Source organism: Meles meles, chromosome 5 (genome assembly GCF_922984935.1).
Source record: "Meles meles chromosome 5, mMelMel3.1 paternal haplotype, whole genome shotgun sequence".
In the NCBI taxonomy this organism is placed as follows: domain Eukaryota; kingdom Metazoa; phylum Chordata; class Mammalia; order Carnivora; family Mustelidae; genus Meles; species Meles meles.
The window spans coordinates 104485978-104513235 of record NC_060070.1 but is presented as its reverse complement, the minus strand read 5'-3'; the positions used below and the strand labels follow the sequence as shown (position 1 = coordinate 104513235).

General features: G+C 40.4%; 1 protein-coding gene across 22 annotated transcripts in view; it reads left to right on the top strand.

Moving 5' to 3' along the window:
- The window catches only part of DST (dystonin), a 480329-nt gene that overhangs the window by 332152 nt on the left and 120919 nt on the right, over positions 1-27258 (top strand). For 16 of the 22 annotated variants that reach the window (XM_046005408.1, XM_046005389.1, XM_046005409.1 and 13 more), the window contains 13 exons: positions 4756-4884; positions 7109-7197; positions 8161-8296; positions 9392-14872; positions 15000-15149; positions 15291-15506; positions 15690-15839; positions 17076-17309; positions 18539-18691; positions 20247-20480; positions 20994-21260; positions 24266-24814; positions 25860-26036. In XM_046005408.1, coding sequence (XP_045861364.1) covers positions 4756-4884; positions 7109-7197; positions 8161-8296; positions 9392-14872; positions 15000-15149; positions 15291-15506; positions 15690-15839; positions 17076-17309; positions 18539-18691; positions 20247-20480; positions 20994-21260; positions 24266-24814; positions 25860-26036 — 7965 coding nt within the window. The remainder of the gene's footprint in view (positions 1-4755; positions 4885-7108; positions 7198-8160; positions 8297-9391; positions 14873-14999; positions 15150-15290; positions 15507-15689; positions 15840-17075; positions 17310-18538; positions 18692-20246; positions 20481-20993; positions 21261-24265; positions 24815-25859; positions 26037-27258) is intronic. The other 6 variants (XM_046005404.1, XM_046005403.1, XM_046005407.1 and 3 more) reach the window with 2 other exon arrangements.

Below are 27258 nucleotides of genomic sequence, written 5' to 3'. Positions count from 1 at the left end.
AAATGCCTAGAGGAAGACCTGGCCAAAAGCCAAAATTTAGTCAGTGAGTTTAAGCAAAAGTGTGACCAGCAGAACATCATCATCCAGAATACTGAGAAGGAAGTCCGGAGTCTGAGTGCAGAGCTGAGCGCCTCCAAAGAGGAAAAGCGACTAGGGGAGCAGAAGGTACAGCTACAGCTAGCTCAGGTGCAGGAGTTAAATAACAGGCTGAAAAAAGTGCAAGACGAACTGCACTTAAAGACGATAGAGGAGCAGATGACCCACAGAAAGATGGTTCTGTTTCAGGAGGAATCGGACAAGTTCAAGCGCTCGGCGGAGGAGTTTCGGAAAAAGATGGAAAAGTTAATGGACTCCAAAGTTATCACTGAAAACGATATTTCAGGCATTAAGCTTGACTTCGTGTCTCTTCAGCGAGAGAACTGTAGAGCTCAGGAGAACGCTAAGCTCTGTGAGACAAATATCAGAGACCTTGAAAGACAGCTTCAGCAGTATCGTGAGCAAATGCAACAAGGGCAGAATGTGGAAGCAAATCATTACCAGAAATGTCGGAAACTTGAAGATGAGCTGGTAGCCCAGAAACGTGAAGTGGAACGTCTGAAGCAAAAGATGGATCAACAGATAAAGGAACACGAACATCAATTAGTTTTGCTCCAGTGTGAAATCCAAAAAAGGAACCCAGCTAAAGACTGTCCCTTCAAACCAGATTTTGAGATGACAGTAAATGAGTGCCAGCACTCCATGGATGTGCCCTCTAGGACCACAGGGCAGCTTCACCCTGCGACCCGGTCTCCTCTGCTAAGACGGAATCAAGACCCACAGCAATCAGAAGAAAAATGGCAGCATCGGGGTGTTGAGCAAATACCAAAGGAAGTCCAGTTCTGGCCGTCAGGGGGTCCACTTGAGAAAGAGAAAAGCCAGCAGTGCTACTCTGAGTATTTTTCTCAGACAAGCACCGAATTACAGATAACTTTTGATGAGACAAACCCTATTACAAAACTATCCGAAATTGAGAAGATAAGAGATCAAGCTCTGTACAGTTCCAGACCACCAGTTAGGTATCAAGATGGCAAGTGTGAAATGGACCTGGCGAAACTTTTGGCCCCCTTGGAGGTATACTCTGGATTCTGAGACCTTATCAGCTACCTCATGCCAAGTTTCCTCTCTTATTTCCTTTCTCAGCTAGACTAAAACTTTTTTTTAACAATGTTTAAGAGATTGGCTCTTTGTAGTTCTGACAGAAAATTATGCTGTAGTTTTCTAGTGATTGGCTTGAATCTTTACTACAAACTCTCATTCTTTAGTTTTTAAATGGCTGAGATTAAATACATAGATGTAATGGTGATATGGTTATATTTATGGTATTATGTTCTGAAGAATTTTTTTTTTTTAAGCTAGAGAAGCTAAGCAGTTCACTTTAATTTCTGAAGTTTTTTTGGATAAATTTCATCTCAAATCTTTTTAAAATGTACCCTTAAAAAAAAAGATTTTATTTTTAAGTAATCCCTGTATCCAATGTGGGGCTTGAATTTACAACCTTGAGATTAATTTGCACATGCCCTATCCACTGAGTCCCCAAGCGCCCCTAAATGTACCATTTTAGTACCTTAATTGTCATTTAAAGTAAACTTCAGGCTCTCAAAATACATTACTTGTCCCTGACACCTCTTTGGTTTGAAAATTTTCCTCTCTCTACTTAACTTCCATTATTGTAGGAATTACATTTGTGTTAAGGATGGGTAAAGTGACTTAATGTTCTTTAGATGACTTGTAACGTCTCATAAATTCCTGTTACAGATAGCTCAGAACAAGCAGTATGATATGCACACAGAAGTCACCACATTAAAACAAGAGAAGAGCCCAGGCCCCAGTGCCGAGGAATGGATGCTTGGAGGGTCCAGAGCACCTGGTGGACTCCAGAGAGATTTGCTTAAGAAAGGCTCAGAACCAGAGACCCTCCAGAACGTGGATGGAGATCACACGTGTTCAGTTAGGGATGATGAATTTAAATTCCAGGGGCTCCGGCGCACTGTGACTGGTAGGCAGTTGGTTGAAGCCAAGCTTCTGGATGCAAAAACAGTTGAGCAGCTGCGACTTGGTCTCAAGACTGTTGATGAAGTTCAGAAAACGCTTAGCAAGTTTTTGACAAAAGCCACCTCCATTGCAGGGCTTTACCTAGAATCCACAAAAGAAAAGATTTCCTTTGCCTCAGCAGCCAAGAAAATCATAATAGATAAAATGATGGCTTTAGCATTTTTAGAAGCTCAGGCTGCAACAGGTTTTATAATTGACCCCAATTCAGGTCAGACATACTCTGTTGAAGATGCAATCCTGAATGGAGTTATTGACCCTGAATTCAAAGTTAGGCTCCTTGAGGCAGAGAAGGCAGCCCTGGGATATTCATATTCTTCTAAGACGTTGTCAGTGTTCCAAGCTATGGAAAATAGAATGCTTGACAGGCAAAGAGGTAAACACATGTTGGAGGCCCAGATTGCCAGTGGGGGAGTCATTGACCCTGTGAGGGGCATCCGCATTCCTCCAGAAGTTGCTGTGCAGCAAGGCTTGTTAAATAATGCCATCCTACAATTTTTACACGAGCCATCCAGCAACTCAAGAGTCTTTCCTAATCCTAACAACAAACAAGCTCTCTATTACTCTGAATTACTGCGAATGTGTGTATTTGATGTAGATTGCCAGTGCTTTCTGTTTCCCTTTGGGGAGAAGAACATTTCCAATCTCAATGTAGGCAAAACCCATAGGATTTCTGTAGTAGATACTAAAACGGGAGCAGAACTGACTGCATATGAGGCTTTCCAGAGAAACCTAATTGAAAAAAGTACCTACCTAGAGCTTTCAGGGCAACAGTATCAGTGGAAGGAAGCCACGTTTTTTGAATCCTACGGGCATCCTTCTCATATGCTGACTGATACTAAAACGGGGTTACAATTCAATATTAATGAAGCTGTAGAGCAGGGGACTGTGGACAAATCCTGGGTCAGAAAGTATCAGGAAGGGCTCATCACACTTACAGAACTCGCTGATTCCTTGCTGAGCCGGCTAGTTCCCAAGAAGGATTTGCACAGTCCTATTGCCGGCTACTGGCTGACCACCAGTGGGGAAAGGATCTCTGTCCTAAAGGCCTCCCGCAGGAATTTGGTTGACCGGATCACTGCCCTCAGATGCCTTGAAGCCCAAGTCAGCACAGGGGGGATAATTGATCCTCTCACTGGCAAAAAATACCGGGTGGCAGAAGCTTTGCATAGAGGCCTCGTGGACGAGGGGTTTGCCCAGCAGCTGCGACAGTGTGAGGTAGTAATCACAGGGATTGGCCATCCTGTCACTAACAAAGTGATGTCAGTGGTTGAGGCTGTCAATGCAAATATCATAAGTAAGGAAATGGGAATCCGGTGTTTGGAATTTCAGTACTTGACAGGGGGGTTGATGGAGCCACAGGTTCATTCCCGGTTGTCAATTGAAGAGGCTCTCCAGGTGGGCATCATAGATGTTTTCATTGCTACGAAACTCAAAGATCAGAAGTCCTATGTCAGAAATATAATATGCCCTCAAACGAAAAGAAAGTTGACATACAAAGAAGCTTTAGAGAAAGCTGATTTTGATTTCCACACAGGTCTTAAACTCTTAGAGGTATCCGAACCTTTGATGACTGGGATTTCTAGCCTCTACTATTCTTCATAAAAGGACGTGTTTAAATAACTTTGCGCAGGGGTGATGCTCTCCCCTTCATGTGATCTGTCCAGAGCATGACAATATCAGTTAAATACACCTACTCAGAGCACTGTTAATTTCTTGAGACCTGGAAATAGCTGACTGTTTAGGAGAGAGAATAATTTTTAAATCGAAAGTAACAAATTATTTACTGTTATTCAAAATGGTTTCCTTTAGCTTTTAGGTTAGTGGTTTTGGTTTTGTCTTGATCTTGCCTACACACTAAAATAAAGGTATTTTGTTTAGAATATGGAGTAAGCTTGATGAACTCCAGCAAGTTTATAGCATCCTTTCTTCAGAATTCTTCATTGTGGAATAGATCCAGCCAGACGTTAGGGCTCACATTTTAAAAATGATCCATTACATTCGCTGAAAGAGTACTTCAGAGGGCACCATGGAATCAAAGAGAAGGATGTAAATTTTTCCCCTTTGCCCACCTCATCCAGGAACCTACAGTGTTTCAGATCTCCTTGAAAAGGGAAAAAGTTTCTAGTTTTTCTTACATTATAACCTTTACATAATAAATGTTTACCACAATCTCCCATTTCCACATAGAGTCTATAATTAAAAGCATTATTGTGTGTTAGAAGAAGGGGAGAGATATTTCTTCTTTCTGTATATTTTTCATATGTGTGTACACATTCATGGTTCTTTCCGATTTCCATTTTGATATTTTTCTGTCTAGACCACTGTGATTGTAATGCTAATGCAAAGGCAGCAATTCAAAGATCTTCTAGTGCTTCATGAATAAAATTGAGTTTTTAATTTGTCTATATTGATAGACCAGCTGGGAGGTCAGACTGATCATTCTAGAGTGTCACAGCTTTCTTTGCTACCATAAACATTGTGGAGGTACATCTGCCATGTGATGTGATAAACATGGTTCAGTGAATGAATAAAATGCTCAGTATACTGTGTGTGATTAAAACATATTTTTACATTCTTATTTTCTGTGGAAAGGTCCATTTAACAGCGCAAACATTTACTGGAATATATCTTTTTTTTTTTTTTTTAACCACTCACACTTGTCAGAGGTCATTGGAAGAAGAAAAGAAAGAACATGTTGAAAAAGCCAAAGAATTACAGAAATGGGTATCAAATATCAGCAAGACATTGAAAGATGGTGAGAAGGGTGGAAAATCTACCTTCTCTAAGCAAAAGGTATTCACTGAGGTTCTGGTTAAATAATAATAGTGGGTAGAATTTACTGAATTGACACAACCTAAAAAAATTGTAGGCAGTTACAATGAGGGTCAGAGAGGTTAAGAAACCTGTCCAAGGAATCACAGTTTGTAGCAGAAGGAAGTGTCTCTGCTTACAAAGCCTGAACTCCATTAGTCTTACTGTTATTGCTGCTCCTAGTGGTTAGATCTGCTTCTTGATTATAGTGAAGAGAGTTGCTAAGGCGCTGAGTCATTCTGTTTTGTGCCCAGAGTAAACCCACACACTCTTTATAATAAAACTATGTGGTCTCATTCTTAAAAAGGTAAACGAAAATGTTCAAGAACAAAAGAAATACAAAACTGGGGTATTAACATTTTTGAGGATTTCATGTGCTTTCCTGGGTCTTTGTCTTTTACAAAGAAGTGTTCTCTGGTCAATCACTAGAAATTCTAGATTCTTTCCCTTACCCAAGTGAATTCTTTCACGCTGTGAGCTCTCTTCTGTTGTTCTCCAGCTGCCTGGCCGCAGTTGGGTAGCCAGCTGGTGAGATGTTAGTACCCCGTGATGTCCGTTGGACAGTACTGTGTGAAGCTCTTTGGGCGTTGTTGAGCTAAGGTCCAGCGTTGATGCTCACCAGTGATAGCACTGGAATTGAGGCTGTACTAAAAAACAATAAGTTTCCACTAAATTAAGCAGCATTTTTCCTCAAATACTTTTCCTACACTTGCCCCCCTGCCTCTGCACTGACTTTTGGAAATAATAGGGCCATCATTAGCTTCCTTTTCTCGCTCTGCATCAGTGTTCACTTGTCATCAGTTGGAACAGACATTGTTGACATAATTAAATAGGGGAAAACTTCAATGTCTTGTCTAATTTGGTCTATGATATCAGGCAGATGTAACTGATCTGGTCTCCCCATTGGAGAAGTTTATAGACCTGAGTGTATACTTGAATTAGTATTCAGTTACTATTAGCTCATAGTCCTACATACTATATTTAGTATGTAAATATATTAGCTCATTACTATTAGCTCATAGTCCTACATACTATATTTCCTATTAGTGTGGAAGAAATCAGAAGTTGGAAAGCAATTACATTTGGTGTTTTAAACTCCAAACCTTCAAAGTAACTTTGTGCCAATATTTAGTTTAAAATACCCTATCCGTCTACACCCACCCCATCAGGTAAGGCAAGAACTAAAGTAGGGATACAAACTTTACTTTTGAGAGATGTAGATTACAAAGCTTGGTATTTTCTTATTCTGCAGTTTTATAAATTCCCCCAAACTTTACCAAATCCATTTTAGATCTAGGAGACCTCAAAGTAGACAGACACTTTTAAAATGCAGATCATCGCCTAAATTATACATCTCTAATAAATGCTTGATGGTCTTTCTGTTAAGTGAAATTTAAGGTGCTTTGATAGAATAATGTGTGTTAAAATCAGTATGGCCTCATGATTACCTATAATCATGAAAAACAGACTTTAAGTTGACTCTGTTCTGAATGAAGTCCATTGGGAGAAAATATACCTTTTCACTTGCCTATTATTTCCTCTCATTTCTGCTCCTCTAAAAGGGTGGCAGTCAGTTTCTGAAATAGAGTATTCAGAAATGATACATTGAGACATTAGGAGGAAATGTTACAACTTCTTGCTTTTCCTCACATCAATTTCATTCCCATGTCATTGATGAATTTTGAAAATTTTAGAAATGATTTAACCTTGGTCTGCGGATCTACAGATTCATGCTTTCACCGTAATTTTTTCAAAAGGAGCAGGGCATGCAGGAGCTTGGGGGAGGCCAGATACTCTTTTGGAGCAGTGGCCCACGTTCATGGGTTTTTGAGTGCTGCACCACACAAGGATGACATTGGGCCAGTGACGAACCTCTGGACACGTGGGATATTTATTTATTTATTATTTATTCACTGTTGGGCTGTGACAAATGCAAGAACCATGTACTGTTGTATTATCACTTCCTAATGGAAATGGGGGCATTATGATTAGAGAGAGAGAGAGAGAGACTTAATCTTTATTCTAGATAAAGTACTCTTCTTATCCAGGCTTGTACACTGATAATAACTGATTGGTTATTAACTTGGGCCACCCAGAAAGTAGACCCATCACTTGGATCTTAATTAAAACCTTATTAGTTTTTAATAATTACTATTTTTTAGTCTTTATGAGGGGAGAGTTTGAGTATGTTTTCTTAACCTTGCAGATTTCCAGTGAAGAAATATCAACCAAAAAGGAGCAATTATCTGAAGCACTTCAAACCATGCAGCTATTTTTGGCAAAACATGGAGACAAGTATGTTGGTTTTCATTAGCTCTTTTATTCAAAGTAGAAAAGTTGTCTTCATGTTAAGCAGAGCAAAAGCTGGTAAATTTTAATTGAGATTTTAAAAATCAAACTCAGAAATTTATTTAATATACAGTTATAAACTTAGCAATTTAATAGTTGCTTTTAGTCACTTACAGTCTTTACCAAAATCCTAAAATGTACTTATTATATGCATATATTAGTGATTAAAAAAACAGGCTCTGAGAGGTTAAGAGTGGGTAGCTAGTGAGTGATAAAGATTCGAAGCCAAGTTTTAATTCCAAATAGTACTTTCTGTGACTCTCTGTGACTTTACTTTTTGGAAAATATGAATGAATATCTTCATTTTCTTTGCTGAGACTTATGCTAACCTGGTTTCTCATATTTTGGTCTTACTTTTTCCAACTAGGTACTTCATGTATTTCAGCCAGTGCCTCAGGCAGGAAGAAATCTATCCTTTTCTTAAATCCTTTTTGGGGCTGTCCCCAAGATTATGCCACAATGACTTTGTATTGTACCTTAGAGAATCAGGTTAATTTCCTTGTTAATTTCATCTTTATTCATGCTTCAGTTTGAACAAGTTTTATCTAGTCATGCTATCATTCTGTCCCACTTCCATGTTGGAGCTAACAATAGAATATTTTCCCCTGTTGGATAACAGTATTGTTATTTTAGAAATGCGTGTGTATGCTAGAGAAGTGCTCACGTATTAGTTTATGGCCTTCTCTCCGTCTCTTTCTCAAGCGAGGAAAGGATTCCCGGATATGTAAGGGCCATCCTTAAATTGCATACACATTCTGAGACTTGAACAATCTGTAAATGAAATTTTGTTTTACTTTATGATCATGTGCTTATTTGGAAAAGGATTTTACTTTACAAAATCATTGAGCCTAATGTGTCGTATCACTTGAAGACTTTTTGAACTCTTTTCATGCTTTCTGGTTACTTTAGAATGACAGATGAAGAAAGAAATGAATTGGAAAAACAAGTGAAATCTCTTCAAGAAAGTTATAATTCTTTCTTCAGTGAATCTCTGAAACAACTACAAGAATCACAAACCTTAGGAGATAAAAAGGTAGAGGAGAAGGTAATATAATTTATTTAAAACATGAAGCTGTTTCAAGAGTCTTAGTTTTATCGCATGGTTATAGAAATGTATGTCAGTGATAAATGACCTTGAATTTGTGTACATGGAAAAAACGTGGATGGAGTTTATCTAAGTATTTAGAGATTTCAGTGTTGTTTATTAAATGCAGTCTTACACTTGCTGTCATCAGTTTCTGTGACATCTTAATCTCTGCCTTGCATGGTAAAAGAAAAGAATCATTCATTTTTCTAACTCTTCTCTTTAAAAGCCATTCTCCTACTGCTGTATTAGATATTTTACTATATAAATACGATGTTATAAAATAGCCTCGACTCATCTTTAAAGATGACACTAGAGTGTTATGCACTAGTTTCATTTTCAGAGAAAACTGTGAGATTTACTGGAGGAATACTGGGCCATTTGTTATAGTGAGGATGCCCTAGCATCTTCTTAAAATGTAACAGGAATCACTTAAAATTTGGCCTGTCTTTAAACTTTTGAAACTCGACAATACATATTCACAATATTCAACATAATATTCGGTGTTGAAAAAGCTATCTTTGTATTCAATTCCCTTACTCCCTGGAATACTATACACAGTATTTGTCACATTTTGAGGGTATGTAACAATTTTTCTGGTTCATTAGTTTTTTACTGTCTGCAAAGAAGTCTGTATGCTGTAAACATCAATAGCATGGGGTTTGGTACTCTCTTTCATGTCAGTCAACTAATCTCACCCAATTGCAGAGAGCATGATTTGCCTTCTTAGGTATGTGTTCTGTTTTCTCACTATCATCATTTACTCTGTTGTGTCCTCACTAACCTTGTTAATGTACACAATATTAAGTTTTCAATTCACAGATGCATGTTGTTTTCAAAGCTTTTATCACATCCTGTGCTGTTGAATAGATCACTGACATAGATCACTTGTGCATTTGAGCTGCCTAACATTCACAGCATTGCTGCGCCTTGGTAAGTAGAGGATTTTTATGTTGAAGTGTATTTATTTCTTAAAAAAATGCAAACTAAGTTTCATGAAATTCTGCCCACCCTTGGGTCACCGACTGACCTGAGAATTTTCTGTTCTCTTTTCAGCTGGATAAAGTGATTGCAGGCACCGTTGATCAGACAACTGAAGAAGTCCTTTCCATCTTTCAGGCTATTTTAAGAGGCCTTCTTGACTATGACACAGGAATCAGGTTGCTTGAGACGCAGCTAATGATTTCTGGTCTCATTTCACCAGAATTAAGAAAATGTTTTGACCTCCAAGATGCTGCAAGTCATGGCCTTATTGATGAACAAGTTTTGTGCCAACTCAAAGAACTAAATCAAGCGAAGGAGATTATTTCTACTATGTCATCTCCCACAATTCCAGTGCTGGAAGCTTTGGGCCAAGGCATGATATCAGAATCCATGGCCATCAGAGTTCTCGAGATACTGCTTTCCACAGGCTTTCTAGTCACTCCAGCCACAGGAGAACAGTTGACCCTGCAGAAGGCTTTCCAACAGAACCTGGTTTCCTCAGCACTATTTTCTAAAGTTCTGGAAAGGCAAAACACGTGTAAAGATCTTATTGACCCCTGCACCACTGAGAAGGTGTCTTTAGCAGATATCATACAAAGAAGTATTTTACAGGAAAACACTGGGTTGCGGCTTCTACCTGTGAGACCCCAAGAAGGAGGCAGAATAACATTAAAATGTGGAAGAAACATAAGCATTTTAAGGGCAGCTCATGAAGGTCTCATAGACCGTGATACCATGTTTAGGTTACTAGGTGCACAGCTTCTTTCCGGGGGTCTCATCAGTTGTAACTCTGGTCAGAGAATGACCGTTGAAGAAGCTGTGGCAGAAGGGGTGATTGACAGAGACATGGCTAACAGTATTCTCACATATCAGGTTCAAACAGGTGGAATCATCCACTCAGACCCTCCTAAACGTTTGACGGTGGATGAAGCAGTCCAGTGTGACCTAATTACTTCAAGCAGTGCTCTTTTGGTCCTCGAGGCTCAGCGAGGCTATGTTGGACTCATTTGGCCTCACTCTGGTGAAATATTTCCTACATCGTCTTCCTTGCAGCAAGAATTGATTACAAATGAATTGGCATATAAAATCCTGAATGGCAGGCAGAAAATAGCTGCTCTTTATATTCCAGAAACTTCTCAGGTCATTGGTTTGGATGTTGCTAAGCAGCAGGGAATTATAGATAATAACACAGCATCGATTTTGAAAAATATAATGCTGCCTGACAAAATGCCAGATTTGGGAGGTTTAGAAGCTTGTAAAAATGCCAGAAGATGGCTCTCTTTCTGTAAATTCCAACCATCCACAGTCCATGATTACAGGCAAGAAGAGGATGTTTTTGATGGAGAAGAGCCGGTGGCAACTCAGAGCTCAGAACAAACTAAAAAATTATTTCTGTCTTATTTGATGATCAATAGTTATATGGATGCAAACACAGGGCAGAGGCTCTTGCTGTATGATGGAGACTTGAATGAGGCTGTCGGGATGCTGCTGGAAGGCTGTAGTGCAGAATTTGAGGGCACACCCATCAAAGAATGTCTTGATACCTTAAGACTCCCTGGTGTTTTTCTGAATAATGCTCCAAGTGAAGAAAAGAATGATAGTATAGCTTCGCCGAGTAGTTTTGGTACATGTCATTGTAGAGAACCTAAGCATAAAGAAATCCCTGAAGATAGAAAGCATGCCATAGATGAAGAGTTTAATGAAATGGGAAATAACATTATCAGTAGTGAATTCTGTGAGTCAGAAAACCTGACAAATAGAATAGCAACTGATCATATAGTCAAGACTTCATCCAGTGTGTGTGTTTCCAATTCTGCATCCTATTCAACACAGCCTGGACTTGTAGCAGTTGGCATGCTTAGACAAGACTCTGAAGACATACTTAAAAACAGTGATAATCAAGGTCAAGTTGGAACAAGTGAACATGTCGGTGAATGTAGTCATTCTAAAAATATTCAAAACTTTGCAAGTGATTTGATAACAAATCCTATTATGAAATCAAAAACTAGTAGGATCTGTGACTTGAATGAAAAAGAGAATGAAGATAATATAAGCAGGGGTTTGACAGTCTTTGACTATTCTCCCAGGCTGAGTGCCTTGCTAAGTCATGATAAACTGAGGAATGACAAGGAAAGCCTTAATGACATACGTACCCTAGAGAGCAATGGAAATAAATGTGAAGACTCCACATGGCCCCTCAGTGACCAACCCAAGCTGTCAGATCAACGAATGGGAGAGACTTTTCAAGAGCAGTTTCTGGGAATTGCAGCGATCAATATCAGTTTACAGGGAGAAGGCTCTCAACAGAATCCTGTAAATATAGGTGACAGTCCTCCTCAGGTCCAGTCTCGCGATGATAAATGTATTTCAGAAAATTATGGCGAAGAGAAAAAATTGTGTGCTGCCTCTCCACAGACACCTGAAGACAAGCCATCTGGGTCCAAAATGGAAGAGGACACCTGTGCCATGACCCTGCAGGGCGCATCTCCTGTCTGCAGACCATTGCTGCTTGAAGGAACCGTCGGTGCTGGCGACTATGAAACATCACTCCTGGATGATCAGCCAAGTGTGACAGAAACAGACACTGACAGTGAAGATGATTTTTATGATACTCCCTTATTTGAAGATGACGACCATGATTCTCTGCTTCTGGAAGGGAATGATCATGATTGTTTACAGCCTGAGGACTATGCCACACTGCAAGAGGAAACTGATGGGGCTGCTCCCTCTGGGGATGGGTTTTATGATGTTTCAAGAGAGAATGGAAGTTCTGTGATAGCCCAGGGGGCACTGGTTGACAGCCTAAGTGTGAGGGGAAGCCCAGAGTCTCCCCAGGGTGTTCTCATGGCTACTGAGAATGCTGGATTTGATCTTGGTGAGAGAATCCATTCAAGTTCAGTTGGCTCACATGAGGGCAATGGACCATTGCTGGAAACTGTATCAGAAAGGGAAAGCTCAAACAGCCTTGAAGGTGATGAATCTGACTCATTGACTGATGATGAAATTGGAGAAAGAAAAGAGAGCCTTAGTGCTTCGTTAAAATTTGATGATACTGGGTGTTGGAGAGGGAGAACAGAAGAACATATAACTGGACAAGAATTTACATCTGAGACTGAGCAGTTAGATTCTATGCAAAGTGAAGAAAGTTATGGGGATTATGTATGTGACAGTGGTGACGACAATGATGATGATGATGATGGTGATGGTGATGATAAAGAAGGAGTAGAAGGTGAGAGTGAGGAGCCCTGGTGCCAGGATAAGCCTGCAGATACAGATAGCCAGTTGCATGCCGCTGCAATAGGTGAAAAGGAAAATACTCAGGACAGTCAGAGTGTTAATGAAAGAATTCTCCTGGATAGAATGCACAACTGCAGTTCTTTAGAAAACCAGCAAGGTGTAAATGCTTTACAGCTAGAATCAACTAGTAAAAGGAGCTTGGTTATGGAAAGAAGCAACCTTCAAGAATATACAACTGAGGTTGTTGGAAAAAGCCCAGAAAATCTGTTGAATCATGAGCTGGCCCTTAAGGGTATATTGTTGCCGATCACTAAAGACGCTGAATCAGAAGACATCTTTGGCTCCGTAGCTATTTTACATAATACTGATACCTGTTCAACTTCTGAAGTAGATAACGATCTAATGAACCTGAAGATTAAGTTGATCGAAGGGCCAGAATCTACTGACTCTGTGAAAGGTGGAGATCCATATTCTGAGAATGTGACCCTTCCAGTCTGCTCATCTTTTGATGCTATCATTTGTTCTGAGCCCGATTTAATAGGAAAGCCTGCTGAGGAAAACCATTTGTTATCCATAGCCTCTGTAACTGCCAAGGAACATCAAGGAAATGAAAGAGGTCTAATTGCAAAGAAAGGCAACCAAAGCAGTATACTAATAGAAGATGAAACATCAGTTCATAAAGTGTGTTCAGGTAAAGGAGAGGGGCAAGGAGAAGGTCTACAAGAAGATAATAGGTATCTTGAACTTTTGTCTAATGAAAGTACGATGGGGAGTCTTGATTTAGGTAATGATCAGTGTCCATTTCCACAAGTCACAGACAGTGAAGAACATCATCAGAAAGGAGGCCTGAAAAAAGTAACTGTAACTCTTAGAGATGAACTAGAGAACCTACAGACAGTGGTATGTGAAAGTCCTGTTCAGTTTGAGAATCTTGAAGAAATATTTGACTCCTCAGTTTCCAAAGTGATCGGTGCTGACATGACTTCAGACGTTCTGTTGTCCGAAGAGGATACAAGTACTGAGAGAGATTCATTCACTGACGGGCCTGAGAAAGACTCTGACCTGTTCACTTATTTAAAACATTGTGCAAAAGATGTAAAAGCAAAAGATGTCTCGAAACCCAGTGAAGGTATCCCAAGCTGTGTTCTAATAGCTTCCCCTGCTGTGAAGGGGCACATACAGTTCGGAGTAAATGATGCAAAAGAGAAGACAGCTCTTACCCAGGAAATCTCACCTCTAAATGAGATGGCCCGACAGAGTGGTCCTTGTACTAAAGAAAGTGCCTCAGAAGGGGAAACTGGAATTGCTCAGTTCACACCAGAAAGGAAGGAAAAGACACTGTCAGTCTTACCTCTTAGAAATGTGGAAGACCGGGGGGAAAATAACAATTTTGTGCCACCAGAACTCTGCACAAATGGAATAAGAAATGGTAACTCCAGGAGCCCTTTAAGCACAGCCTGCTCATTCTCAGAAATTAACAGTAAGGTGGAAATAATTGAGCAACAGCAGCGAAAGGAACAAGCCTTGTCTCTAGGACTCCAAGAAAAGGAGGTTCAGTTTCCTGAGTTATCTGAGGTATTTGTTGAGGATGTAAAGGATATCTTAAAAAGTATACTGGAAGAAGGTCCTATGAATCCTCAAGAGGTTGAAAAATCTTCAGTCTGTGCAGACACCAAAACTTTACTTCAAAACTTAATTAAAAGAGTTAACACATCACCGTTGGCAAATGAAGCATCTGGTGTGCCCAGTGACTTTGAAGTCAGTGACTGTTCTGGGGTTTCCCCCATGAATAACTCACCAGAACTGAAAGCAGAGAGCAGCGATGATCCATTCTATATTGCAAATCTGAAGTCTGAGCTTCTCCTTGATGTACTTAAGCAAAATCAGTATAGGCAGAAAATTACTGGAGCATTTGAATTGATAAAAGAATTAACCCAGATGGAGTATGAGCTAGAGAAAAGAGGTATAACCTCCAAAGTAGCTCCATTGCAACTTGAAAATATTTTCTACAAGCTTCTGGCTGACACGTACTCAGAGAAAGTAGGACGGGTCAGTGGCTTGAATCAAACATCACCCACTACTCCTGAGATGGTGGATAAAAAGTCACACATTCTTGATGTTAACAGCAAAGAAGGAAACCACTGTTCCCTTAGTTCACAAAATATAAAAGATATTAGACTAGAAAGTTCGACTGTGTGTACATCAGCATTGCCAAGTGATGAGAAGCTGGGGGAGCTATGCAGTGATACACCAAACCATTTGGAAAGTATTTCAGGGTCAAAAGGAATGACGTCTGGAGATAGCTCAATGGAACAAGTAAGTTGATTTTACATTTTTATATCGCAGTAGCTGCATGAAACATTTGGGAATAACCCATACATTTTATTTGCTTTAAAAAACAATGTAAAGGCTATTGAACTAAAATGTCCAAATTTGTGTTTAGTTTTCCACTAAATTACAGCAGTGTTCACAGCACACATCAAAAATGCATGAGTATTTGGCTTTACTTCAAGATATGAAGCCCCCTCTAGACAGCCAGGAGTCTCTGGATAATAATCTGGAAGCTTTGAGGAACCAACTTAAACAGTTAGAGGTAAGAACTGTGCATTGCCTGTTACGAATGGTTGTCAGCTGGTGTTAATTTGGGAAAATGAGCATTGGTCTTTACTCTTATATTTAGAATCGATTGTGATTGGTATTTTCACTGAATGGTTCTGGGATATTTTTTTTGCAGACATTTGAATTGGGATTGGCTCCAATTGCTGTTCTTTTAAGAAAAGACATGAAGTTGGCAGAAGAGTTTTTAGAGTCTCTTCCCAGTGACTTCCCCAGCGGACAGCTGGAGGAATTGAGGACTAGCCACCAAAATTTGCAGACTGCTTTCTCTTCCCTCAGCAGTGTGTCTTCAGAAAGAATGAAACACGTCATGCTTGCGATTGACTCTGAAATGGTAGGCATCGAAGCATTTCACGCCAAGTCAGAATTTGAGTTTTGAAGAAAATTTGATTATTTGAAAATTTAGTCATGAGATGAAGTCTTTTGTTTTAATACTGCTAGAGCCTTGAAACAGAGTCAGTTTTTGTAGGAATTTGAAATTTCGTAATTGACATGAACACATGATTTTATTTTCTAGTCCAAACTAGCAGTTTCCCATGAAGAATTTCTACAGAAACTGGAGACTTTCTCACATTGGATATCCGAGAAGAGCAAGTCTGTGAAGGATATTGAGATTGTGAACATACAAGACGCTGAACATGTGAAGAGAAGTTTGGAATTTCTCAAGGCAAGTTATCAAAATAAATGAGATAAAGTACTTTAAAAACCTCTAGATTTAATATAGCAACTGTTTACAAGAACAATCATGACTGCTAAATCTGAAAAGATTATTTCCTTCCTTGTCTCTAAGAGATGTTTGTTCATAACTAACACAACCATAAAATAATCACAACTTATGGTTATCATTCTGATGCTTTCCCAGCTGCCTTATCAGTGTCTTACCACCACTGACATCTTAAGATTTATATTCATGCATGTATTAGTCACATAAATATGTAATTGTTAAATTAGTCTTAAAAGAACATCATAGTTCTTAACTTGAATAGCATGCCTCATGAATGATGTTTAGGCTCCTGGCCTGAGTCAGAAAACTGAAATTTGAATTTATGAATTCAGAATTGAATTTATGTTTTAGATTCCCCATTGGCTCATTTATGTGAAACCACAATTACATGGATATTGTAAATATTTTTTTTAAAGATTTTATTTATTTATTTCACAGACAGAGATCACAAGTAGGCAGAGAGTCAGGCAGAGAGCGAGGGGGAACCAGGCTCCCTGCAGAGCAGAGAGCCCGATGTGGGCCTCGATCCCAGGACCCTGAGATCATGACCTGAGCCAAAGACAGAGGCTTAACCCACTGAGCCACCCAGGTCCCCCGGATATTGTAAATATTAACAAGTAATATTTTAATGTTTATTTTCCCCTTTAATATGCCAAATGTAAGTAAGTTTGGGTTTTTATCTTCTGTTAGTTACATTTTAAATGTGATGTGGAGGCAAGATTAAAGTATTAAAATATAAAAAGATTAAAATATTCTTAGAGGAGGGGCACCTGGGTGACTCAGTCGCTTAAGTATCCGACTCTTGATTTCGGCTCAGGTCATGATCTCATGGTTGTCAGATTGAGCCTCTCTTTGGGCCCTGCACTCATCAGGGAGTCTGCTTGAGAAGCTCTCCTTCTCCGTCTGTCCCTCCTCCTGCACACAACTCTCTAAAAAATAAGTTAGAGAAATTAAAAATTCTTAGAGAAATTGTCTTCCTATATAATATTAAGTACCTTAGTATTTAAATAATTTCATCATTACCATCCACTACCAGGTGCTGAATAGATTTTTGACTAACCGAAATATGAAAACATGTCAGTAAAACCTTGAGTCCCTGATAGAAGAAACATATTTTTAAATATTGTCAGTGCAAGTTTTATATTATGGCTTTTATAACTTGCACTGTTTTGTTCGCAGAACGTGTTAAAAGACCTTGGACACACCAAAGTGCAACTGGAGGCCACTGCCCTTGATGTGCAGTTCTTCATTTCTGAGTGCGCGCAAGACCTGTCTCCCAGCCAAAGCAAACAACTCCTGAGACTCCTAAATACCACTCAGAAGTGTTTTCTTGATGTGCAGGAATCAATAACTGCCCGGGTAGAGCACCTAGAGGCCCAGTTACAGCTAGAACAAGATCTTGATGATCAGAAGGTTTGCCTTTCTTTGTGGAGCTGAAATTCTTTGTTTTTAGTTGTTTTGTGTGAAACCTGTTATGTGGATACCCCGGGATCTGGAAAGGCAGTTAGTGGACAGGGTATAATGGAGAGATGCTGGAATATATAAAAATATTATTTTCCACAATAATGCTATAGTTTATTTTAATTTTTATGACTCCCTGAAACCACCGTTTTCAAGTGTGAGTCTTGATTTTTTTTGGGGGGAGTAGGAAATACGAATGCACGCAGAAATTTCGATAAATTGATGAACATATGGACAAAGAAGGGTAAGGTATCTTTTCCCACTGGGAGGTAGGAGGGCACAGCAGCACAGAGCATAGGCTCTGGAGTCAGACTGGCTGAGCTCACCTCCCAGCTACCCTCAGTCATGTGGGACCAAGGGCACATCGCTCAACCATGGTTTTCTCAGTGGTAAATATGAAATAGTAACCGTGCTTACCTGGTAGTACTGTGAGCACTAATAAAAGAATGACTATAGAACACATAGTACTTTACTTGCCTGGTATGTATTAGGCTTCTAGGAAACATGATCAGTGGCTATAAGATGCATAACTAGTGTATAAATAGTAGGAAAAGGAAAGGTGCAAGTATTAGTACTGATTTAGCAAATTAATCTCTTAATAGAGTGAATTGTATTAGAGTGCTACATCTAATAGCAATAATGAGCAGAGGGGTGGCAATGGAATTAGGCATAGTGATTAAGTAAAAACATTGCATGCAGTGCTCCTTTTATTATTTCTTGAAGCCCCTAGGCGTTGTCTTTCGCATGATAACCTAAGTACACATAGCAGATACGTTAACAGACAAACCACAACTAACTTCTGTTTTGATATCCTTTTGCAGAATTAATTGTGTGTGTCGCAGGTTTCGAGAGCTTAAGAACATGGAATGTTCCTTCCTGTGGGTCAGAAGCTCCATCTCTTACCCATATGCATGGCCAGTATTCTCCTGAGCAGTTTCATCCGAACATGAGCTCCTTCTTTGTATACGGGACATGCTCTTACTTTCTGTGTCACCTTGCTCCATATGTACCCCACTGCTATCATGTTTACAGCATACACAGAAAACTTGCAAGATATGTTCTGATTTTGCAGTTAGAACTCGTAAAATGTACAGAACTTGCAAAATATGTTCTCATAAGGAGGAATCACAATAGTGAGTTTATACCACACATCTAAGGTGCTTTGATTTTGCCCTGTTTAGATCGTGGCAGAGCGCCAGCAGGAGTACAAAGAGAAACTCCAAGGAATATGCGATCTCCTCACCCAGACTGAAAACCGCCTCATTGGTCACCAGGAAGCCTTCGTGATTGGAGATGGCACAATTGAGTTAAAGAAGTATCAGTCCAAGCAGGAGGTAAAATTTGGTTTTGCATCAGCAGCTTTCTGATGATACTAAGTTTGATTAGTATTATTAGCAAATCATGTCAGCTCTTCTGAGCCAAGGTGAGCTTTCAACTTGATACTACGAGTTACATTTCCAGCTTCAAGAAAGCCAATAATTTTCTTGACCGGTGTTGGTGAGATATTGAGGGAAGGCTCCATAAAGGAGGTTGCTAATGGAACTCGTGTGTGAGGAGTTAAAACTTGTCTCCCCTTAAGGACAGCTCACTCAGTTGTACAATAGCCATTCGTCTGGGTTCTTTCTCTTTCTTAACTTCCTATTCCTTTCATCTTTCTCCACAATTTGTCCCTCTTCATCAAATGAACAAACAATAAAGAGAGGTAAAGATAGCCTGATTTTGGTGTCAGGAGAAAGAATATTCTCATGATAACTACATAACTCTTGGTTCAAATCCAAGATACTCCACACTGTTAGCTTTATAAAGAACCTCTTCAAGCCTTAGTTTCTTTGTTGGTCATATCTCACTGATTGTAGGAGTTAAGCAAATGCTGTGTGTTAATTAAGTGACTAGCACAGTTAATGGCACATGGTAGTGGCTCAATAAGTAGTATCTTTTTCCATTCAAATACTTAGAATGTTTTGATAAGGCTTAAATTGTAAACCTGGCGATTCACAGACCTGTACCCCTGGGGATAAAAATACATTATATGTTTATAAAAAAAAATAAAATTGGAAGGTAAAAATACGGAAAAATATTGTGAAAGTTCAAACACAGTATAATTTGGAGAAGAAAACACAAAATAAAGGAGGAAAAGAAGAGAAAAATTCCATAGAGAAATCTAGATGGAGGGGAGCTATAACTGCTGAGGAGAGATCTTAATCTTGAGCTTCCTAGCAACTGTGGCAAAGAAGCAAAGAGAGCCTTGGGGTTTAGAAGAAGTTATCTTAGTTCACTGGGAGAATTTGTTTTTATCCTGAGTAATAGATATATGTTAAAAGATAAATGTTTAGAAACTGAATAAAGTAGTGCCATGTCTTTAAAAGCTCCTATAAATGTGTTCATATAGTGTGATAATATCTGGTGTGTACAAATTTGTATAGATTATTTTATTAAATTTATTATTTTCTTTTTAAGATTTATTTATTTATTTTAGGCAGAGAGAGCAGGAGGAGGGGCAGAGGGAGAGAGAAATCCTCAAGCAGACTCCCCGCTGAGTGTGGAGCCCAATGCCGGGCTTGATCCCGGGACCCTGAGATCGTGACCCAAGCTGAAACCAAGAGTCAGCCACTTAACCAACTGAGCCACCTACACGCTCCTTAAGTTCATGTTCTGAAAGATAAATTTTTATGTTTCGGAAACATGAAAATCTCACACTTTCTTTAATGCTGTTTGAGATTTCACATTAAATTTAATACCGTGATTTAAGTAAACCAACTCAGATTGGTTTTCAACCTATAAATAAGTGTTTGATTCTTCTCTGCTCACTCCCTGTTTTAGAATTACAGCTCTCGAAGAATTAAATAGGTAATAATTTAATAAGAGTTTTTTTTTCTTTTGTGTTATAAGGAATTACAGAAAGATATGCGAGGAAGTGCACAGGCTTTGGCAGAAATAGTGAAAAATACGGAGAAATTCTTAAAAGAGAATGGCGAAAAGCTATCAAGAGAAGATAAAGCTTTGATTGAGCAGAAACTCAGTGAAGCCAAGTTTAAGTGTGAACAGCTTAATCTAAAGGCAGAACAATCCAAAAAGGAGCTGGATAAAGTTGTGACAACAGCAATCAAAGAAGAAACTGAAAAGGTCCTCATTCCAATATGTGGTACACTGTTGCTTTGTTGAAGATGATTAGTGTAACAGCTACTTGAAGTTTTAAGTGGTATCAGGTGCTTAAAACTGGAAGTTTTAGGCAATGATTAGTAGCAGAGATGAGAATGATGGGTTTCCAGTCATATAATTGGCCAAATATTACAGAAAGTTTGAAAAACTCATTTTAACTTTTTTAAAAAAAATTTTAAGTGGGATTGTCAGGCTTTCTACTTGGGAAATGCATGAGACTCAATCAATTGTAGTTAAAATTTCAGAATGTCTTTTTAAGGACATCAGTTGTAGTTAAAATTTCAGAATGCCCAGTAACTACCTGTGACTCTAAGGTTTAATTTCACTGTGTTCAGTTTTCAGTGTGTGTCCATTTTTAGCATCCCCACTCTAATTTTAAATATTTTAAATTGATTTTAAATATTTACTTTTGGAGTGTCTTAAAACTAGTGCCTTAGCCAGCATATAGAATACCTCCTGTGAACTTCCTCTCTCCAGGTGGCGGCTGCAAAGCAACTGGAAGAGAGCAAAACCAAAATAGAAAACCTTCTGGACTGGCTGTCCAGTGTGGACAAAGACTCTGACAGAGCAGAGGTCAAACAGAGACAGGTCATCGAACAGAATGGAACTCATTTTCAAGAAAGCGATGGCACGTCGGTGATGGGAGAGGAGGATGAAGTTAATGGTAACCTGTTGGAAACTGATGTTGATGGACAAGTTGGAACCACTGAGGAGAATCTGAACCAGCAGTACCAGAAAGTTAAGGTTTGTTGTTTTAAATAGAGTGATATGTCAAATTCTGTCTCTCAGGTCTGTGGAAATGGGGACCTGAGTTCTCTCTTGAAACCTTAATGACCACTGACAGTAAAGTCCCGCCTTCTAGGTGCATCGTCGTGTCAGATATAAGTTGCTGTGAGAACTCTAAGCAAGAAACAATGAGAACTAAGTCATTAGATGTGGCATTCTTCTAATTGAAGCAAATTTGTGAGGAATTAATAGAAATAATGATAGCTGGTATTAATTAATAGCAAATAGATAACAGTTATGGTGGACCCTGCAGGCTCCTTTCTCAGCTCTTCCCATCTGAACACCCTGAGTCCCCCTGGCCCCACGTTCCCTCGGAAGCTGGGGGCTGCATTCTCATTTCACAGGTGGGGAAACTGGAACGTACAGAAGTGAAGTCGCTTGTCCAAGTGTACACATCTAGTGCCAGAGCAGAGGCAACTTTTGAAAACCTTTTTCAGAGTGTCACATAACTGATCATTTTATTTCAGCATGTGGCTTTTGTCGTCACAAAATCAGGTGACTGGACTGGAGGCCCCTTTGCAGTTTTGGGAGTTTTCCTCCATGTCTTTGTCTTTGGAGTCCTTGGAATAGAAGGTTTCTTTTTTAATATTTTATTTATTTAACAGAGAGAAATCACAACTAGGCAGAGAGGCAGGCAGAGAGAGAGGAGGAAGCAGGCTCCCTGCGGAGCAGAGAGCCCGACGTGGGGCTCGATCCCAGGACCCTGAGATCATGACCCGAGCCGAAGGCAGTGGCTTAATCCACTGAGCCACCCAGGCGCCCCGGAATAGAAGGTTTTTATAGTCTAGGAAATATAAGTTGAACCAGAAGAAGAGTGGAAGTATTTATTGTATTCATAGTTTCCAGGGGGCTATTCCAGAATCTTATTGTAATTATCTCTTAAAATGAAAAATTTAATGAATTCCTTTAGGAATGAGGCAGTTACAGAGAAGTCAGGAAAGGTTAGTAACTTGACCCAACGAGTGAAAATACCAGTGGGTGGATTCAAACATAAAGAGGCCTTGCAAGAAAGCTCTTGTTTTCAGCCACAGCATGATGTTTGCCTTCTGATCTTTTTGCTTCAAAGGATATGGGTCTCTGAAAGTGCTTTAGGAATTCCTAATGTCCTGACAGAGTTCCGAGATAGCCCAAGGGCCTGGCCAGGGCTTCTGTTTCCAGCACTTTCTAATTGTGCTACATGTCCTAGGCCACATGGTTTCTTCCCTTACCCCAGATTTCCTCATTTATAATAGGAAGGGGATGGATCAGATAATTTATCAGGTGTTCCATATGTCTGTCTAACCTCCCATGTGCAGCAAACCCACTGGAGGGCAGTCTATGGTTATAGCTCAAATGTCAAAGACATAGTCTGTGGGATAAAAGTTCTTTGGACAAAAATATCGTGTGTCCATCATGTGGCAGGCATTGTTATAGACAGAATACAAATATTAATGAGTCTGTTCTCAGCTGACTGATGGGGATCAGACTTGTAAGTGAACAGTTTTCCTACAACAGTGCTTCTCAGTCCTGTTTATTTCATAGCATAGTTATTCTTATTAGCCCTTGGTGCCAACACTGTTCTAGGTGCTTGGGATTCCCCATTGAGCAAAATAAATTCCCTGCCATGGTGCTTGCCTGTGAGGATAGTGAGGATGATAGTTATTTGTTAATAACTAAATTTTATACAGTATGGGATGTTAGAAGGTGATGATCTTTTGCTAAAAGAAATAAGTTGAGTTGGTATGGGTGGGTGAGCATGGGGTCGGGAACCACTTATCAGCATTAAATAGGACCATCTCTGAGGAGGTCTCCCTGAGACGATGAGATTTGTGTGAAGACTTAGAGGGGATATGTGCGAGAGATACCTGAGGGAAGAGCTGTTACCAGATGAGAAGACCTGGGGAAAAAAGCCCCTAATGTGCCCCATGAGGTGGGGGTGGAGGTAGTTGTTTGAGAGACTGGAGTTCCTGGAGTGGGGTTGGGGGTGGACCAAATAGTCAGAGAGCTCTGAGGTAATGTTATCATTACCTTGGCTCCCTGTAAACCATTATGAGAAGTTTTGGAAATTACCTAAAAGGATTCTTACGTTTTTTTGCCATAGTTGTATGGATATTGGGGTGAATGGAAGCAGCTGCTGTGGCTGGAGAGAAAGAGACTCCAGCTACCTGACACCTGCCCAGGTGCCCTGAAGTCTGAGGACGCAGTAGCTCTGCACAACCGTTCTCTGCTTTCAGAGTGGATTTTAATCCCTCGCATGTGCCGGGCTTGCCAGGAAGTAGTCTGCACACATGATCTCATGAAGTCGTGTCAGCAAACCTAGGATGTGTAGGGCTCATTGTCTCCCTTTTCCTCATGTAGGAAGCTGAGGCCCAGTGAAGTCCAGTAGCTCCAGTATTCCCTTTGATTGTGTATGTTCCTCTAACTTTCTCTGGGCTTCTCCGAAGGTGTATTGTTCTTGCTTTATTGTTGTCCTAGTGTTTTTATAGCCTTCAAATTAACAAATTCTCTTTTTCCTTCTTAAGTGTCTTCTCAGGATCATTTCTTAATAAAAATGTTGTATTTCTTTGCTCAGTAATTAGCTTAAGACAGGAGCAGTCCCTTCGGGATGGTTGTCAGGAAGCAGTGACTAGAATGAGATCAGACTATAGGTGCTTGTCTTTCAATTGGAAGAGAAATTCATCACATTTTTTCCCAACTTCTCAAAATCAGTACTTGTCTTCTGTGACTATCTAAGGGCTGTTTTAGAGAAGACTAGAAAATCTCCATAAAAATGAAATTAGAATGGTCAAGTCTGCTCTTCTGAAATGCACCCACATGAGGGAAATACTGTGCACTTTGATGAGGTTAATGAGAATCCAGTCACCGGCCTGTGGCTCATTTAAGTCTGTCCATCCTGAGGTGACTGGGGTTGGGGGAACCCCAACAGCCTCCTCTGTGTAACCCTGTCACAGCTCTGACCTCCCGACCGATGTGTTCTCACACAGGCCCGGCACGAGAAGATCGCCTCTCAGCACCAGGCTGTCCTCGTGGCCACGCAGGCTGCACAAGCCTTGCTCGATACACAGGGCCACCATCTGTCTCCCGAGGAGAAAGAGAAACTGCAGAAGAACATGAAGGAACTGAAAGCACACTACGAAGCCGCGCTGGCCGAGTCGGAGAAGAAGATGAAGTTGACTCACTCTCTGCAGGAGGAACTGGAGAAGTTTGATGCCGACTACAGCGAGTTCGAGCACTGGCTGCAGCAGTCAGAGCAGGAGCTGGAAAACCTGGAGGCAGGCGCAGATGACCTCAGCAGCTTGCTGACCAAGCTGAAGCGGCAGAAGAGTTTCTCAGAGGATGTCATTTCTCACAAAGGGGACTTGAGGTACATCACAATTTCTGGAAACAGAGTGTTAGAAGCGGCCAAATCTTGCAGCAGGAGAAGCGGCAGTGGCAAGGCTGCCCAGGAAAGCATTGATACTTCGGCGACCCACAGAGAGGTCCAGGGCAAACTGGATCATGCCACCGATCGGTTCAGGTCTCTCTACTCGAAGGTAATTTTATTTTTAAGGGGAGATTAGCCTGTGACTCTAGTTTCACTCTGTCCTTTCCACTTTGGTTTTGGAATTAGAAGCGAGAAATTGAAGAACTGAAGCAGAGGACATGAGGTGGTTTCATCCTCATTCCCTCTTTCTTACTCATCTGCTTTACCTCAGCAAACGTGTTTGAAGGTTAGGAGCCTCAAGGTATCGATTTAGTTTTTTTGGCAAGTGGTTTCCAGACAGCCTTAACTCTAAAACGCCAATATCCGATCTGACCACCAGATGGCGTTTGTGTTTTGGTTCCGGACCTGAAGTGTGGCTTGCCAATTTGCAGCCTCTCAGGCTTGGGACCAAACTTTCATGTCAGATCATTTTCCCTTCACACTTGTTTGTTTTGCAGGTGTGGTTGATCAGTGCGTTATTGTAATGCTTCCCAGCTAACAGACTGTTACAGCTTCTCCTTATGCACAAGCAGAAGGCTTTTGTTTAAAAAAAAAAAAAAAACACCACAAAACTAAGAAGACATTTCCCTCCTCACAGTATAAGTTGAACAGACTAAGCAAGTCGCACAAATGGTTTGAGGAGCATCATTGGTTATTGGCCTTTGCTCCATTCTGCTCTAGATTATTTGCCCTGCTTGTGCAACTTCAGTCTTGGGTGACATAGAAGTGATTTATAAAAGTACTTTGAAAACTTTCCCATCAAATACATAGCTATCCATGTGGTATATAAAACTTGGAATGTGTCTGGTAGGTTAGTTCCTGTGGTGATTGATACCCGAATTCTTCATTCGGTGATGAGCCCCAGCCCCTGTAAACATGTTTTTGCACTGGTATAAATCTAGGACTATCTCTTCATTTTTATGGTTACTTTTTGAAGATGCTTCTTCGCATGAAGAAAAATATCTTAGTCCTATCATTTTTCCCTAACTTTGGTTGAACCCTGGTGTTTTCCAAATTGCCTAACTCATAGGTACTATGGTTTTTAACACATATACAGTAGGATTTTAACCCCCCACCCTTCATTTCTTCTGAGTTTTCATTTTTATTGTTTTTAGTGCAATGTCCTTGGGAATAACCTTAAAGACCTGGTGGATAAATATCAACACTACGAAGAAGCTTCATGTGGACTCCTTTCTGGGCTCCAGGCCTGTGAGGTCACAGCGAGCAAACACTTATCTGAACCCATCGCTGTGGACCCTAAAAATCTGCAAAGGCAGTTAGAGGAGACCAAGGTAAGAGAAAGAGACAGAGAAGGAGAGACAGAGAGAGAAAAGTGAGCTATCCAGCCCTTCAGTTGTCTCGAAAGCATTCTGCTCCCCCACACTTTTGTGATCGTTTTGCTTTGGAAAGGGGAACAGAGGATGGGAAACATACTTCTCTTTCTAATTCACAGTCCATTAATTTCTCTTTCTAATGAGGTTGTGTTTTCCACTGTTGTGAACGGGTTTAACACTGCTGTTATGGCTTGCATCCCACTGCTCCCTCCTCCCTAATGAAAAATCTGTATTGCCCTGACCAAATAAGTATCTTTACACTTATTTATTTTGTTCATTGTCTTTCTCCTCCATTGGAAGTAAGTTCCATGAAGGCAGGCGTTTTCTCTCTTTTGTTCTTGGCTCTCTCCCCAGCACCTACAAGAGTGCGTGGTCCAAAGGAGGTACGAAATAATGGTGTGTTCAAGAACGAACAGGTGGAAGGGAGGAAGGGATGTCATTGTTCCATTCTGAGGACCAGGACCGGTATTCCTGTTGAGGGTCCCCATGATTCTTAGAGACATAAACTGCCGTTATTGCCTGGCACAGTTCTCAGGAAGTCTGCCTGCTCCTTCAGAAGTGCAGGCTTGATGTCAGACTTGAATAATTGAGGAACTCTCAGCACACCCACAATGGCAGAGAGAGTCTCTCTATCTTAAATTTAAAACACATTTTAGAATCTTAATGTGGTGGGAGATCATTTTTGAAGTACTTTTCTCCTGTTCCATATGACCGATGATTTTGAGTTTGGAAGTTTCATTTCATAAATCAATTCTGTGTCTCCTTTTAGCAGGTGGGTAGCAGTCATTGCTGCCGTTGCTAGGAGGTCATCACAGTATTGCCAGTTAAACAGCTGCCTTCCAGAATTCAGCTGCATCTGCGAGTTACAGAATCAGAAACCATTCTCATGCTGTTAATAGGGAAAACAGGTGCCTTTGTCAAGGGAGCTTAACATTAGGTATTGCCTGAGACTGGCCTCCTGTGGTTGGAAGAAAGCTAAGTCGTAGCCTAGGATGGAGGGCACTGCTTCTCTCCTGGGCTGCAGCGTTTACCCAGTGTCACCTGAGGCTCCAGGATAGAGATCTTGCTGTAGGTGGGCACCCCCGTGGGGGCGCGGCCTCCCGGGGGTGGCTCCCTTCCTTTGGGTGTGTGTTACCAGTCCTGGGCCTTTTTGTTTGTGTTTATTTTTTCCGCAAGCACA